This window comes from Glandiceps talaboti, chromosome 11 (assembly GCF_964340395.1).
Source record: "Glandiceps talaboti chromosome 11, keGlaTala1.1, whole genome shotgun sequence".
Classification (NCBI taxonomy): domain Eukaryota; kingdom Metazoa; phylum Hemichordata; class Enteropneusta; family Spengelidae; genus Glandiceps; species Glandiceps talaboti.
Genome location: NC_135559.1, coordinates 20,830,611 through 20,848,155, shown reverse-complemented (window position 1 = coordinate 20,848,155; position 17,545 = coordinate 20,830,611). Strand labels below are relative to the sequence as shown.

Genomic DNA, 17,545 nt, shown 5'->3' with positions numbered 1-17,545 from the left:
TTTCCACACGAGTTGACATTTCTTCGTATTTTGCATTGAAGAAGTCCATGGAGTTATTCAGCTCAGTTTGCGTTAGTTTAACTTCTTGTATGTCGGTAGCAATATTTGTAAGCTGCATAATGATAGGTTGTAGTAATCTTTGGAAATGGTCTGTAGTAGGGATGTCATCACCTAGTCTCGGCGCGGCCATCTTGCCCTCTGCAGAGTCACTTCGTGTCACTGGTTTCCCAAATCTTTTTGAGTTACATTTACCACATAGCATCAAGTCACCTTGACGTAGCTTCACTGACCCTTTCCTGTTGTCACAGTCACCACATTTCATATTTGGTCAGTTATAAAGCGTTCAAAACGCCAAATAACATTTGAAAACTCAGAGTGGTTACAAACCACATGTTGCTCCGCAAACAGCGCCCTCAAAAGCAATCCTTGACCAAAATTGGGTAAATAAAATGTGAATTTTGGTCAAAAAAACTTAAACTCAAAAACTAGATCAGTCTCAAATTTGATGGGAACATTCTTAGAGGTGTGCAGATTAATATTTTTTTCCTGACTTGATGATGCCATCAGTAATATGCAAATCAGGGCTAAAACATGTGTCTTTTTGGTCAAAAATCTTTAATTCCAAAACTACTGAGGAGATGGAGCTAAAATTTAATGGAGATGCATTTGGGGTGTATTGATGAAGAAATATTAAATGATCTCATAATGGATATGCAAATTAGGTGTAAAAATGTGAATTTTGGTCAAGAATTTATATCTCAAAAAGTACTTGATCAATGAAATTTTGTTCAAAAATTTTGATACAATTGGCCTTAGCAGCAAGACCACACCCATAGCAACAGCCATGTGATGATGTATATCGCAAAGATAACATCAAGGATTCATAGACAAGTGAACGAACATTCCAAAAAATGTATGCAAATATGTCTAGCAATATGCCCATGCCCATAGCAACAGCCAATAGATCACATGATATTTTGCTAAGATAACAACAGGGTTGGATAGGCAACTGGATAATCAGCATGTGGATCAGCATGTGGATGTAAACTGTACAGTTTTGCTACAATGCCATTGGCGCTATTTTTATGGCATGTATTTAAAATGACATCACTGATACTAAGTGAACATGCACCTAATGGTACATTTTATCTCCTGTGAACACAAACAAATGTGTTTGAATCTTAATTGTCTCATTGGACAGTAATGTTGAGTTGTGGTAATCTTGTGATAAAATGTGTCATTTAATGTGCATGCACACTATCGAGACTAATCAGTGTTACACTGTCTACTTTTGTTTACAAAATACGTTGTGTGAGACATTAAAAACAGTGGCACTGGTTTGGTAGTAAAATTGGCACAACACACACACACACACACACACATGTATATATAAAATATATATCTGCAATACTTAAATACCATTATAATACACACGATTTTTATTACAATAGATAAATCCTGTGAATTAGATATGGTTCAAATATACAATTAACATAATTATTATTAATATCTAGGTTTAATGTGTGGAGTACCTCACACTGTCACAGCTAATTGATCACTAAGTTATTGATATGCATATTGCCAGGGGCCAGTGTGGTGACTAATTAAATTGGGATATAGTCTTCACATAACAATCAATTTTCATGATAGTGATAACTACACTCTAAATTTCTTGACTTATTCTGATAACCCTGACAACAAGGCCTGATAACCCTGACAACAAGGCCTGGTAACCCTGACAACAAGGCCTGGTAACCCTGACAACAAGGCCTGGTAACCCTGACAACAAGGCCTGGTAACCCTGAAAACAAGGCCTGATAACCCTGACAGCAAGGCCTGCTAACCCTGAAAACAAGGCCTGGTAACCCTGAAAACAAGGCCTGGTAACGTTGCCAATCAATTTTCTAGACTGTCATGACACTCTGCTCTCACCGGCCTCCTCTTTCTAAGATGTGTTGACCAATGTATGAGGGTGGACTGTCACAGTGTACCATACAGACAATCAGTTCTCTTGAGAGTGACGACTACATTCTTGTAACCCTGACAACAAGGCCGGGTAACCCTGACAACAAGGCCTGGTAACCCTGACAACAAGGCCTGGTAATCCTTACAGCTAGCAAGGCCTAGTTATACCATCAAACTTGGGGAGTAATAGTTCTTGCTCTTGTGGAAAGAATATGCAACAACTTTATGTTCACACTTTGAAAGTGAACAGGCATAAAAAAGCACCTTTCCCAATTTGATGTTTCAGATTGGACCAGGTGGTAACATATCATGTATCAAATTCAACAAAGATAATCTGTCTCAAATCTACACTTCATCATTGGATGGAGAAGTTCGACTTCAAGATTTTAACGGCAAATTCAAGAAAATATTTCTCCAAACAAATGACTGGGGGTAAGAGAAACTAGTAATAACACAATAAGGTTAGAGGAGATGTACTCAAGCAAACTTAACTTTAAAAACAATTATAGAAAACTTCAAAGAGTGCCTAGAGGGCAGTATTGCCATTGAGAACAGTTTTGCTTGAGGAGACATCTTTTCTGACCAAGATTTGTTTATGTTTGACATTTATGTTTATTCTTTGTTACCCTCCTTATAGATTGGTAAAGGTGGATCAGTAACTGGAATGAAGTTTAACTTAGATGATCCAACTAAGGTTTATACATCTTCAATTAATGGAAAACTTAGTCTTCAAGATTTCACAGGCAGACAGGAAATGATTCTTCTTAATACCTGTGATTGGAAGTGAGCACCATTTTCTTTTGAAGATTTGTTTTTTAAGCTCAGCAAATACGAACAATATGCCAGTTCTGGCCATCTCAATGGCCATATGGATGAGGATTGGGTATTTCATTTGGATTGTTAATTTATAAAACAATTTTATCATGGCTTCTTACTTGAAAAAAATCAGTATGAAACAACATATGCCAAGTCCTTGTTTGTAACTCAATAAATTGCAAAAGATTGATAAATGTGTAAAATGTTTGTTATAGTACGTACACTAACAAACTTTGTACACATTTTGCAATGTACTGAGTTACAAACACAGACTCTGGCAATGTTGTGTCACATTGTTTTTTCAAGTAAGAAACCATGATAAGATCACATATAGCACAACTTAAAGTCAAAAACCCCTTGACCAATTGCCATGATATTTGGTGGGTATATTACCTTGAGTGTCTAGTCGGGAAATTGTTCAAATCAAAGTAATCTTACCACCCAGTTTATGATTTAGGTAAAAAAAAAATGTGAATTTTGGTCAAAAAACTGAAACTGTAAATTTAAAAACTACCTGGTCAGATCCGTCTGAAATTTGGTGAGAACGTTCTTAGGGGTGTTTAGATTAAGCATTTTTAATGACATGTTGATCCCATCAGTGATATGCAAATTAGGTATAAAAATGTGAGTGTTTGGTCAAAAGTCTTTAATTTCAAATGTACGTGGTTGATTTGGCTGAGATTTCACAGGGATGTTTCCAGGAATGTACAGATCAGGTGATATCAATTACATGATGATCCCATGAATGATATGCACATTACTTAGGGCTGAAAATGTGATGTATTTTGTTAGATTTCAACATGAATATTTAGCCAGACACTTTTGTACAATGTTATTGTTGTTAAAAAATTTATGGGGTACTTCATATAATGTAACAAGTACATGTTACTGGCAATTGAATTATCCCTCCTTGAGGCTGCTTGGAAACATTCTCTAAGTTCTAGCACAAAGGGAACCACTGGTTCATGTAATGTGTGTCTGTCCATCTGTCTGTCTTGTGGGTGATGCCAGTGATTTTGGTATTGAACTTTATCTCTCAAACTACTGGGGATGAAATTGGTTATGATTCTGAAAGTGTTACTGTTAGTCTGCAAATTGTGAGTGTGTCATACTTATGTAAGTTAAGCAATATGAAAAATTCATGAAATATTTTAAATAATTATTTTATTATTTCTGAAAAAAAGGTAGATATGGAGGAAGCCTTGACCTGTCTTAGTATACATGTAATTGTTCCTTGAAGGTCATGTTTTATAGTGAATATCCTGGTTTAAGGACCTTGTCCTGGTTCTGTCAACTTGTCAGCAACACGACGCGATGCATACTATGATAGGATACTGTAATTGTAAATGCCTTCCTCGTTTGGCAAACAATTGTCTTGAATTAATTAGTTAATTAATTAATCGTCAATTAATTTTGTCTATGTTTCAGTTTTTGGTACTGTAGTGTAGATGTATCCTATACTGCTAATCTAATTGTGACCGGTGACAATGTTGGTAATACAGTACTTCTCAGCAGAGATGGCAAAGAGGTGAGACCAATAATCTAAGACTAAATAGTTTACAGAAAATAGTCTCAAATGCATACCATTGACAAAGAATCAAAAATGTTTATTGAACAAACTTGTAAATGGTACTTTTGCAGCCATATACTTTCATTGCTGGAAAAGTCAGAAGTGTCATAACATTCATATAAAAGCCAGGGTTTCAATTCAACATCTTGGATTAAAGTTATCTGATCAGATGAAACCATAAGAAGTAGAGGCAATCACACTTTTTTTTCAGAACAAACTGTTTTTCACTCCTAAATCGTAATACTAAATTAAATTGGGCATAAAAACTTATGATTACTGACTTGGAAATAATAGAACTATTTTAAAGTAAATGGCACAGCAAACACTTATTGGTTTAGATTGATCTTCGGGAGTAGTACCAGTGGGCAGCTCTAGTAGGGATGTGTGGCCAGCACTGGTCACCCCAGGTCCGTTTTAAACCCACTTTGATCAAAAATCAATACCCTATTTTAGACCATTACAGGTTTTTAAAAGATGAAAGTTTAGACCTAAATACATTTTCCTTAGGGGACATTTGTGGGCAATTAATGACAGTTATGATTTGGTAAAGGACAATGGACCACATTTTAGACTAAGCAAAATAAAAATAATACAAAGTTCAACCTATTTTAGACTCTTCAGGTAAAAAAACCTGCACCCCATTTTAGACCAAAGGGCTAGAAAATGCACCCCAATGGACGGTACATATATGTATCCTCAAATAAGGGGAGTAGTTTGAGGGTTCGAGTCCTGTGACTGCCATTTTGTTTCTGGATGGTTAAAGTCTTTGGGCAAGTTTTGAACCATGATTGTGCCTCAGTCAACCCAGCTGTATAACTGGGGACCTGGTAGGATAGATGTTGCAATGTGAATGATTTAATCCTCTACACTTATAAAGGCTGCAATGGATTTTATGCTCTGCAGGGAGTTGAGGAAGTATAAAGGGCTGTTGTGTCGCTATAGACCTGTCCCAGAGGTACTAATTGTAAATCGCTTTGAACAGAGAGTGGGAAAGCACCATATAAAAATCACCATTATTATAATTACTATAATGCATATGCCAATATCTAGCAATAGTGTGAAGTATTCTTAAATAAACAGAGTGCTTCAGGTCTCTTTAAATACACCGCAAATACTATCCTTCTAAATATGGCAACTCACCTTTAATGTCCTTTAAAACATGTTTCTTTGATTTAGCTTTGGAGACATAGACTTCACAAACAGAAAGTAACACACACAGAATTCAACCCTCAATGTGATTGGCTAATGGTCACATCATCAGTGGACAAAACTGTGAAATTATGGGATATCAGAATGGTGAAAGGCAGGCAAAGTGCATTGCATGTATTGGAACATGAGAAACCTATCAATTCAGGTAAGGAGTGAATTCTTGGAATGTGAGAAACCTATCAATTCAGGTGAGGAGTGAATTCTTGGAATGTGAGAAACCTATCAATTCAGGTAAGGAGTGAATTCTTGGAATGTGAGAAACCTATCAATTCAGGTAAGGAGTGAATTCTTGGAATGTGAGAAACCTATCAATTCAGGTAAGGAGTGAATTCTTGGAATGTGAGAAACCTATCAATTCAGGTAAGGAGTGAATTCTTGGAATGTGAGAAACCTATCAATTCAGGTAAGGAGTGAATTCTTGGAATGTGAGAAACCTATCAATTCAGGTAAGGAGTGAATTCTTGGAATGTGAGAAACCTATCAATTCAGGTAAGGAGTGAATTCTTGGAATGTGAGAAACCTATCAATTCAGGTGAGGAGTGAATTCTTGGAATGTGAGAAACCTATCAATTCAGGTAAGGAGTGAATTCTTGGAATGTGAGAAACCTATCAATTCAGGTAAGGAGTGAATTCTTGGAATGTGAGAAACCTATCAATTCAGGTAAGGAGTGAATTCTTGGAATGTGAGAAACCTATCAATTCAGGTAAGGAGTGAATTCTTGGAATGTGAGAAACCTATCAATTCAGGTAAGGAGTGAATTCTTGGAATGTGAGAAACCTATCAATTCAGGTAAGGAGTGAATTCTTGGAATGTGAGAAACCTATCAATTCAGGTAAGGAGTGAATTCTTGGAATGTGAGAAACCTATCAATTCAGGTGAGGAGTGAATTCTTGGAATGTGAGAAACCTATCAATTCAGGTAAGGAGTGAATTCTTGGAATGTGAGAAACCTATCAATTCAGGTAAGGAGTGAATTCTTGGAATGTGAGAAACCTATCAATTCAGGTAAGGAGTGAATTCTTGGAATGTGAGAAACCTATCAATTCAGGTAAGGAGTGAATTCTTGAAATGTGAGAAACCTATCAATTCAGGTAAGGAGTGAATTCTTGGAATGTGAGAAACCCATCAATTCAGGTAAGGAGTGAATTCTTGGAATGTGAGAAACCCATCAATTCAGGTAAGGAGTGAATTCTTGGAATGTAAGAAACCTATCAATTCAGGTAAGGAGTGAATTCTTGGAATGTTAGAAACCTATCAATTCAGGTAAGGAGTGAATTCATGGAATGTGAGAAACCTATCAATTCAGGTAAGGAGTGAATTCTTGGAATGTGAGAAACCTATCACTTCAGGTGAGGAGTGAATTCTTGGAATGTGAGAAACCTATCAATTCAGGTGAATTCTTGGAATGTGAAAAACTTATCAATTCAGTTGAATTCTTGGAATGTGAAAAACTTATCAATTCAGGTGAATTCTTGGAATGTGAAAAACTTATCAATTCAGGTGAATTCTTGGAATGTGAAAAACTTATCAATTCAGGTGAATTCTTGGAATGTGAGAAACTTATCAATTCAGGTGAATTCTTGGAATGTGAGAAACTTATCAATTCAGGTGAATTCTTGGAATGTGAGAAACTTATCAATTCAGGTGAATTCTTGGAATGTGAGAAACTTATCAATTCAGGTGAATTCTTGGAATGTGAAAAACTTATCAATTCAGGTGAATTCTTGGAATGTGAAAAACTTATCAATTCAGGTGAATTCTTGGAATGTGAAAAACTTATCAATTCAGGTGAATTCTTGGAATGTGAAAAACTTATCAATTCAGTTGAATTCTTGGAATGTGAAAAACTTATCAATTCAGGTGAATTCTTGGAATGTGAAAAACTTATCAATTCAGGTGAATTCTTGGAATGTGAGAAACTTATCAATTCAGGTGAATTCTTGGAATGTGAGAAACTTATCAATTCAGGTGAATTCTTGGAATGTGAGAAACCTATCAATTCTGGTGAATTCTTGGAATGTGAGAAACCTATCAATTCAGGTGAATTCTTGGAATGTGAGAAACCTATCAATTCAGGTGAATTCTTGGAATGTGAGAAACCTATCAATTCAGGTGAATTCTTGGAATGTGAAAAACTTATCAATTCAGGTGAATTCTTGGAATGTGAGAAACTTATCAATTCAGGTGAATTCTTGGAATGTGAGAAACCTATCAATTCTGGTGAATTCTTGGAATGTGAGAAACCTATCAATTCAGGTGAATTCTTGGAATGTGAGAAACCTATCAATTCTGGTGAATTCTTGGAATGTGAGAAACCTATCAATTCAGGTGAATTCTTGGAATGTGAGAAACTTATCAATTCAGTTGAATTCTTGGAATGTGAAAAACTTATCAATTCAGTTGAATTCTTGGAATGTGAAAAACTTATCAATTCAGTTGAATTCTTGGAATGTGAAAAACTTATCAATTCAGGTGAATTCTTGGAATAATTCAAGCAGACCTTATTGTGCTGTATTGTATTTCATACCTTGCAGTTTGAATCTTTCAAGACACTTGTCAGTAACGTTTGCTGTTCTCATTAACTTAAAACTTTACAGAATGAAAATTGTAACAATCAAACAAACAAACAATCAAACAAACAACATTATGTGATGAAATTTTGCTACAGACAGTTTTCAGAACAGCATTATTTTCAATATCCATTGAAAGTCAAACATATATATATATATATACTCCTGTTAATACAACTTTTATTATTATTATTGTTTCACAGCATATTTCAGTCCTGACAGTTACAAACTAATAACTACAGATCAACACAATGAAATCAGAATCTACCAATCACCTGACTGGAGTAGAGTAAAACAAACAATCCTACACCCTCACAGATTCTTCCAGCACATTACACCAATAAAGGTAAGGCTATATAAGGTCAAAGGCCAAACAGTGCAAATACTGATTATAACATAATAGACTGTTTAAGGTAGATTTCTAATACCAAATTACAACTATTTTAAGAAAGTAAAATAGTTCTAGTAAGACCTACAAAAATGGTGTGATTCCTATTAGGCCTAAAATAATTGATTGGTTCCTGTTACCCGACCCCACCTAGTTTTTCACTGCTGACCCTAAACTTTTTTTTATGTATCTGAGAAAAAATAAATACAAATTATGAAGTCTTGTGAGAAATAGTGGATGTGGAAAGTTAAGTGACAAAACTGTTCTTCTAATCTGTAACACAGAAACCATATGGAAAACAATGGAAAACATTACTACCTGAACTAGACACTCACACATGAAAAAAATAACAAAAAACAAAATCTACCTACCCCACCTATTCTAAAATTGAGCGTAATTGGAAACACACAATCGTTTTTAGACCTTAAATGTAAGGCCAAACCATAACTAATGTTTTTCTGTCAATTAGCCCTAAGGAAGTTTTATCTTCAACAGATTTTTTGGTGTCTTTCATCAAAAATGATATTTTTGACGTCAGTGAAATTGGTGGTGAGATTACTTACACTACTTGATGTGGATATTTGCTTAGGTTGGATTTGTACATCCCAAATTGATGTGTCATTTCCTACTTTTTGGCAGATTTTGGGGTGAATTTGGTCAAAAGTATTATTTTCAACTAATACAAACTAATCTTTCTATTCCAAAAATTTAAAAGCTGCCAATTGACCATGTTGCCTAGTAACCACTTGTACATACCAGTTTCAGTTGCTCTATTCCCAAAGTACATCAATCAACCAACTAGTACTGTTTAGTATTCATTCATTTAAGTTAGCTTTTCCCATTGTTTTCCAGGCTTCCTGGCATCCTATATGTGACCTAGTGGTGGTTGGAAGATATCCTGATCCCAATTTTCCGGGATCAGCAGAAAAAGAAGCAAGGACAGTTGACATATTTGATGCTAATAGTGGAGAAGTGGTCTGTCAGATCCAGGATCCAAAGGCACCAGGGTTAATATCTGTAAGTTAAGTCTATGTACATGTTTATTCAATTCAATTCAAAGTTTAGTTACTAAATCTAAGATGACACAGACTCTGCTTATGTTTGATAATCAAGTTAATCAAAACATTTATTACTCTGGTATCAATGTCTCAGTTTACTAAGACAGACACAAACTAAAACTATAATTGTTTCAACAAGTTGGTACAATAATGATAAGCTATTTAATGGATGTTTGTTTAATTATAGTCTGAGAGGGGGTGGTTGAGGTGGGGATGGGGGGGGGGGGGGTGCTCTCTGAAAGCCAGTATAAACTGGCTTTCTACCTTTTATAGTACACTTGTATTGATTTCTGCTATCAACTTAAAGGAAAAGTCCAGTCAGACTTATTTCTGTCTTTAGTACACTTGTAAATTACTGCTATCAACTTAAAGGAAAAATCCTGTCAGACTTATTTCTGCCTTTAGTACATGATTGTGTATTGATTACTGCTATCAACTTATATAGGATTTTTGGCACTTAACATGTGTTCAGCCATGATGGGTTAATTCCTGCAAAGGTTCATAGGAAACCTGTTGTGATGACATCACTTTTACCTCTATCTCTTTGTTCTGCAAGGGTTTATAGGAAACCTGTTGTGATGACATCACTTTTACCTCTATCTCTTTGTTCTGCAAGGGTTCATAGGAAACCTGTTGTGATGACATCACATTTAACTCTATCTCTTTGTTCTGCAAGGGTTCATAGGAAATCTGTTGTAATGACATCACTTTTACCTCTATCTCTTTGTTCTGCAAGGGTTCATAGGAAACCTGTTGTGATGACATCACATTTACCTCTATCTCTTTGTCCTGCAAAGGTTTATAGGAAACCTGTTGTAATGACATCACATTTACCTCTATCTCTTTGTCCTGCAAGGGTTCATAGGAAATCTGTTGTAATGACATCACATTTACCTCTATCTCTTTGTCTTGATGAACATAAAGACAAATACAAAAAGCTTTCCATTAAACTGTTTCAGTCATGGTCTCTGACCCTATAACATCTACATTATCATATCTGCCCAACACTTCATTAAGTTTCAAAGAATATGTTTTACGTGTTGTGGTTGCCACTGTGCGCAAACAAGAACTGTTTGTGTCCGTTTTAATCATTAATGAGATTGAAGTAATTGCGAAATGTAAATTCTCCTTATCCATTGTTGTTTGCAGCTGAATAAGTTCAACAACACGGGTGATGTACTGGCATCTGCAATGGGTGAGTATATTTTAGAGACTTTTACTTTAGTGTGCCAAGTCATTACAACTGCCAATGATACTTCCATATAGGAACTTGTAGGAATGTGTTTACTTAGTAATAGACTAGTCTAATAGTGGACTTACTGTTGTTTTGAGTTACAGCACTTTCACATCGTATCCTGGACACTTCTTCAGGCAGACTGGTCATGATCTAATGACAGGTAGCTGGTGCAACATGGCGGGTAGTTGGTGACACACGATGGGTAGTTGGTTGCTTTAAATGGGGAAGGAGGGGAAATGACTACATCATAATATTAAATTCCTCAACCGTTCTCATTATCATGCATATAATAAATCTACAATCATGTGTCTACAACCACCTGTCATTAGATCATTAGTCGGCTGAAGGAGCATCCAGGATAGGACATAAAACTGTTGCCATTCAAAACAACAGTAAGTCCAGTATAATAGATTGTAATTAAGAGGCACAACCTTGTTTATAAGTGTTTTACTCAAATGAATACCTGTAATACATAAAACCTTGATTAAACTATTCTAAGACTAGTATAATATCAATATCGATGCATGGTTTCTATGACATTGCAATTGTTTTCTGGCAGTGTTAGAACAATTGATTGCATAGTAAGGATTTCCTTTTTAACACAACTGAACTGATAAGGTTTAGTAGTGCTATAGGTGTGGCAAAGTGTCTGTCTGTCAATGTGTGTGTGTGTGTGTGTGTGTGTGTGTGTGTGTGTGTGTGTGTGTGTGTGTGAACAACTTAAAATCAAAAACTGCCAGACTGATTGCCATGATATTTGGTGTGTGTATTACCTTGTGTGTCTAGTTGGGGAATTGTTCAAAGTGAAAATGATCTTACCACCTGTGTGTGATTTAGGTAAAAAAAAGGGATTTTTAGTCCCCGCCGGGACGGGGACTTATGGATTGGGTTCTGTGCGTCCGTGCGTCCGTGCATCCATCCGTCCGTCCGCAGCCGTTTCTTGGAGATGCCTGGACCGATTTTTTTCAAACTTGGTACAGGGGCAACATACAATGGCATACATATGCATATCAATTTGTTTCATGATACGATCCAATATGGCCGCCTAGCAGCCATTTTGTTTGTGAATTTTCCATGTCCAACGCCATAACTCAGACGTGCTTGAACATATCTCATTCAAAGTTAGTATTAGGACAGTGTTCTATGACATACATGTGCCTATCCATTTTCATTGTGATACGATCCAATATGGCTGCCTGGCAGCCATTTTGTTTGCGATTTTTCTATGTCCAAAGCCATAACTCAGACATGCTTGAACAGATCTCATTTAAAATTGGTATTAGGATAGTGTTCTATAACATACATGTGCATATCCATTTTCGTCGTGATACGATCCCCAATACCCGACCCATCCTTTATTGTTGTAGGCATGTTCCATGTCCAACGAGCAGACACAACATATCTAAGTCTGTTTGATTTAGGTTCACAAGTGTTGTTGCATGATCAGAGTAGTGATAATTCCTTAAAACCCAATCATAGCAGGGACTATGTCATTCTCAATGACTTGTTGGTTTAAAAAACCCATAAACTCCAAAACTACAGTTGTGCTACAATGCTATTAGCGCTGTTTTTATACATACAATAAATTACATCATCAGATCATTTATAAGTAATATTTTAATACGAGGTTTGAGTTCAGTTAATTGCAAGTGATGATTAAGTAAGTAGAAAACTGGAAATACCCTTTGAATATGCAGCAAAATATACATGTATGTCCAAAAAACAAATCTACTCAGCTTGTGTCCAGTTACTCCATTATTTAACTTTATACATGGATGATTGAAAACATTCATAAAGAATAGTCTATTAGATTAATCACTTAAGACACTGTTACTTGTAGCCACATCTGTATGTAAGAAGGGTGATGCTCTGTTTGACTTAATTCAGCAATACAGGTCTTCCCAGGGTACTGTATGTAAGAAGGGTGATACTCTGTTTGACTTAATTCAGCAATACAGGTCTTCCCAGGGTACTGTATGTAAGAAGGGTGATGCTCTGTTTGACTTAATTCAGCAGTACAGGTCTTCCCAGGGTACTGTATGTAAGAAGGGTGATGCTCTGTTTGACTTAATTCAGCAGTACAGGTCTTCACAGGGTACTGTATGTAAGAAGTGTGATACTCTGTTTGACTTAATTCAGCAGTACAGGTCTTCACAGGGTACTGTATGTAAGAAGGGTGATACTCTGTTTGACTTAATTGAGCAGTACAGGTCTTCACAGGGTACTGTATGTAAGAAGTGTGATACTCTGTTTGACTTAATTCAGCAGTACAGGTCTTCACAGGGTACTGTATGTAAGAAGGGTGATGCTCTGTTTGACTTAATTGAGCAGTACAGGTCTTCCCAGGGTACTGTATGTAAGAAGGGTGATGCTCTGTTTGACTTAATTGAGCAGTACAGGTCTTCCCAGGGTACTGTATGTAAGAAGGGTGATGCTCTGTTTGACTTAATTCAGCAGTACAGGTCTTCCCAGGGTACTGTATGTAAGAAGGGTGATGCTCTGTTTGACTTAATTCAGCAGTACAGGTCTTCCCAGGGTACTGTATGTAAGAAGGGTGATGCTCTGTTTGACTTAATTCAGCAGTACAGGTCTTCACAGGGTACTGTATGTAAGAAGGGTGATGCTCTGTTTGACTTAATTCAGCAGTACAGGTCTTCCCAGGGTACTGTATGTAAGAAGGGTGATGCTCTGTTTGACTTAATTCAGCAGTACAGGTCTTCCCAGGGTACTGTATGTAAGAAGGGTGATGCTCTGTTTGACTTAATTCAGCAGTACAGGTCTTCCCAGGGTACTGTATGTAAGAAGGGTGATACTCTGTTTGACTTAATTCAGCAATACAGGTCTTCCCAGGGTACTGTATGTAAGAAGGGTGATGCTCTGTTTGACTTAATTCAGCAATACAGGTCTTCCCAGGGTACTGTATGTAAGAAGGGTGATGCTCTGTTTGACTTAATTGAACAATACAGGTCTTCCCAGGGTACTGTATGTAAGAAGGGTGATGCTCTGTTTGACTTAATTCAGCAATACAGGTCTTCCCAGGGTACTATATGTAAGAAGGGCAATGATCGGTTTGACCCCCTACTGAACAATACAGGTCTTCCCAAGGTACTCTGGTTTCCCCCCCTGCTTAAACACTACGGAACTGGTCACTGGGATCATATCTCAATTTCCGATTTTGATTTGCAATAATAGCGTATATTATTGTTATTATATTATAGTTATTATAAGTAATTGTCAGTATTATTGATCATAATCATAGCTGTTATTGTATTACTTGTTTGAAGGGAGACACCACTTCTGGAAATATAGACATTTTCATAAACTATGGGTTCTGGAAAATCATTTCATGATTTTATATCATCTACGATTACTTGCGATTTCAGAGAAGCATCAAGTTGATTTTGTGCATTTATAGGGTATCTTTGCTATGGGCTATTACATGATGGGAGTCAGCAGAAATAATGTATTCATAGTGCAATGAATATTCATGATATATGTTTTACATTAATGGAAATAAGCACTCAGGAGTCATGAATATTCATTATGCAACCATGATACATTATTTTTGCTGACTCCCATGATGCAATAGCCCACAGCAAAGATACCCTACTTGGAATGTATGGAATTTAATTCAATTAAGAACACAGTAGGGCCATGTGTTGTTGTAAAAAGTTCAAACTGTTATCTAATTTCAACTAAAGCATCAATCGTTTCAACCAATGGACTTTATGTTTAGTCATTTGGGCGGGCTTTCAAAAACCAATCGACTTTGCCGTCATCAGGCTAAATTTGAACAAGTGTTAACAGTCCTCGGGGTGTCGCAATAACATAGCGCATCCCAGTAAAACATCAACAAATGATTATCCCTATGCAGTCAATGAGGGCCCACAGTACAAGGATATTCTAGTACAATTATATGGTAGATATTGGTACATACAAAACACCAAATAACGATGCTCCCGAGGACTGGGGAGAAAGTCTAGCATTTAGCCAATTATCTTCTCTTTCTGGATAATGTTGTATTGTGTACCGCTACATAGAGTGAGTGATGTTGTTAAATACAAATACACCCAGATTAGAAGTACTAGTACAAATGGGTCATGTCAAAGTAAACAAACATATACTCACATTAAGGGTACATCATTTCCATAAAATGGAAAAAAGTGGGTCAAAATAACGTAAACAAAGTTTCATTACGTCATAATGTATATTTTCATGAGTGGGTCAGGATAGGGTCAGGTACACACAAACCTATCCTACCTCAAGTAGGACTCAGAACTGCCTAATGTAGGACGTCCTATGTATAGATGGTGCTACTGATATTCTGAATTTACGGAGTTTTTTTTACAAGGACATTAGATAATCATGTATTTGTCCATAGACCCTTCACCTACGTGGGTGGAGGGTCTATGGTTTGTCATGGCAGTCGTTTTAATAGAGTAATGGTACATTTAATGCAAGGCATTACAAATTATTACTATCTTGTTTACATATACATGTTGCTCTTGTTGCCAAGGTTACAATGTCCTCATCTGGCATGAAGATACAGATATTGAACTGAAGCAAAAAGAATTGATGGAACAAATGAAAGCACAAGGAATTGATCCAAAATCAAAGCAGTCACAGCCAAGACAACGACGTCCTAGGAAGACAAACAATCTAATGGATCCCGCTATGAAAGCTAAAATTGCTGCCAAGCTTCAACAGAGATGCTAGATTTATAGCTTAGTTATATTTAGCTTACAAACTGAAAACTGCCAATACATTAGACTGGTTAATATTACAAACTATAAACTGTCTATACATTAGACTGGTTTATATTACAAACTATAAACTGTCTATACATTAGACTGGTTTATATTACAAACTATAAACTGTCTATACATTAGACTGGTTAATATTACAAACTGAAAACTGCCAATACATAAGACTGGTTAATATTACAAACTGAAAACTGCCTATACATTAGAATGGTAAATATTTCAAACTGAAAACTGTCTATACATTAGAATGGTTAATTTTACAAACTATAAACTGTCTATACATAAGACTGGTTAATATTACAAACTGAAAACTGTCTATACATTAGACTGGTTAATATTACAAACTGAAAACTGTCTATACATTAGACTGGTTAATATTACAAACTGAAAACTGTCTATACATTAGACTGGTTAATATTACAAACTGAAAACTGTCTATACATTAGACTGGTTAATATTACAAACTGAAAACTGTCTATACATTAGACTGGTTAATATTACAAACTGAAAACTGCCAATACATAAGACTGGTTAATATTACAAACTGAAAACTGTCTAAACATTAGACTGGTTAATATTACAAACTGAAAACTGTCTAAACATTAAACTGGTTAATATTACAAACTGAAAACTGCCAATACATAAGACTGGTTAATATTACAAACTGAAAACTGCCAATACATAAGACTGGTTAATATTACAAACTGAAAACTGTCTAAACATTAAACTGGTTAATATTACAAACTGAAAACTGCCAATACATTAGACTGGTTAATATTACAAACTGAAAACTGTCTAAACATTAAACTGGTTAATATTACAAACTGAAAACTGCCAATACATAAGACTGGTTAATATTACAAACTGAAAACTGCCAATACATTAGACTGGTTAATATTACAAACTGAAAACTGTCTAAACATTAAACTGGTTAATATTACAAACTGAAAACTGCCAATACATAAGACTGGTTAATATTACAAACTGAAAACTGCCAATACATAAGACTGGTTAATATTACAAACTGAAAACTGCCTATACATTAGAATGGTAAATATTTCAAACTGAAAACTGTCTATACATTAGAATGGTTAATTTTACAAACTATAAACTGTCTATACATAAGACTGGTTAATATTACAAACTGAAAACTGTCTATACATTAGACTGGTTAATATTACAAACTGAAAACTGTCTATACATTAGACTGGTTAATATTACAAACTGAAAACTGTCTATACATTAGACTGGTTAATATTACAAACTGAAAACTGTCTATACATTAGACTGGTTAATATTACAAACTGAAAACTGTCTATACATTAGACTGGTTAATATTACAAACTGAAAACTGCCAATACATAAGACTGGTTAATATTACAAACTGAAAACTGTCTAAACATTAGACTGGTTAATATTACAAACTGAAAACTGTCTATACATTAGACTGGTTAATATTACAAACTGAAAACTGTCTATACATTAGAAAGGTTAATATTACAAACTGAAAACTGTCTATACATTAGACTGGTTAATATTACAAACTGAAAACTATCTATACATTAGACTGGTTAATATTACAAACTGAAAACTGTCTAAACATTAGACTGGTTAATATTACAAACTGAAAACTGTCTATACATTAGACTGGTTAATATTACAAACTGAAAACTGTCTAAACATTAGACTGGTTAATATTACAAACTGAAAACTGTCTATCCATTAGACTGGTTAATATTACAAACTGAAAACTATCTATACATTAGACTGGTTAATATTATAAACTGAAAACTGTCTACACATTAGACTGGTTAATATTACAAACTGAAAACTGCCTATACATTAGACTGGTTCATTTTACAAACTGAAAACTGCCTATACATTAGACTGGTTCATTTTACAAACTGAAAACTGTCTATACATTAGACTGGTTAATATTACAAACTGAAAACTATCTATACATTAGACT

General features: G+C 35.4%; 1 protein-coding gene across 1 annotated transcript in view; it reads left to right on the top strand.

Moving 5' to 3' along the window:
- Positions 1–15,529, top strand: part of LOC144442147 (DNA damage-binding protein 2-like) — a 33,828-nt gene extending 18,299 nt beyond the window's left edge. Inside the window, exons 7-13 of the mRNA XM_078131414.1 lie at positions 2,603–2,748; positions 4,210–4,309; positions 5,528–5,705; positions 8,334–8,476; positions 9,371–9,535; positions 10,726–10,771; positions 15,330–15,529. Of these exons, the coding sequence (XP_077987540.1) occupies positions 2,603–2,748; positions 4,210–4,309; positions 5,528–5,705; positions 8,334–8,476; positions 9,371–9,535; positions 10,726–10,771; positions 15,330–15,529 (978 nt within the window). The remainder of the gene's footprint in view (positions 1–2,602; positions 2,749–4,209; positions 4,310–5,527; positions 5,706–8,333; positions 8,477–9,370; positions 9,536–10,725; positions 10,772–15,329) is intronic.
- The last annotated feature ends 2,016 nt before the right edge of the window (positions 15,530–17,545 follow it).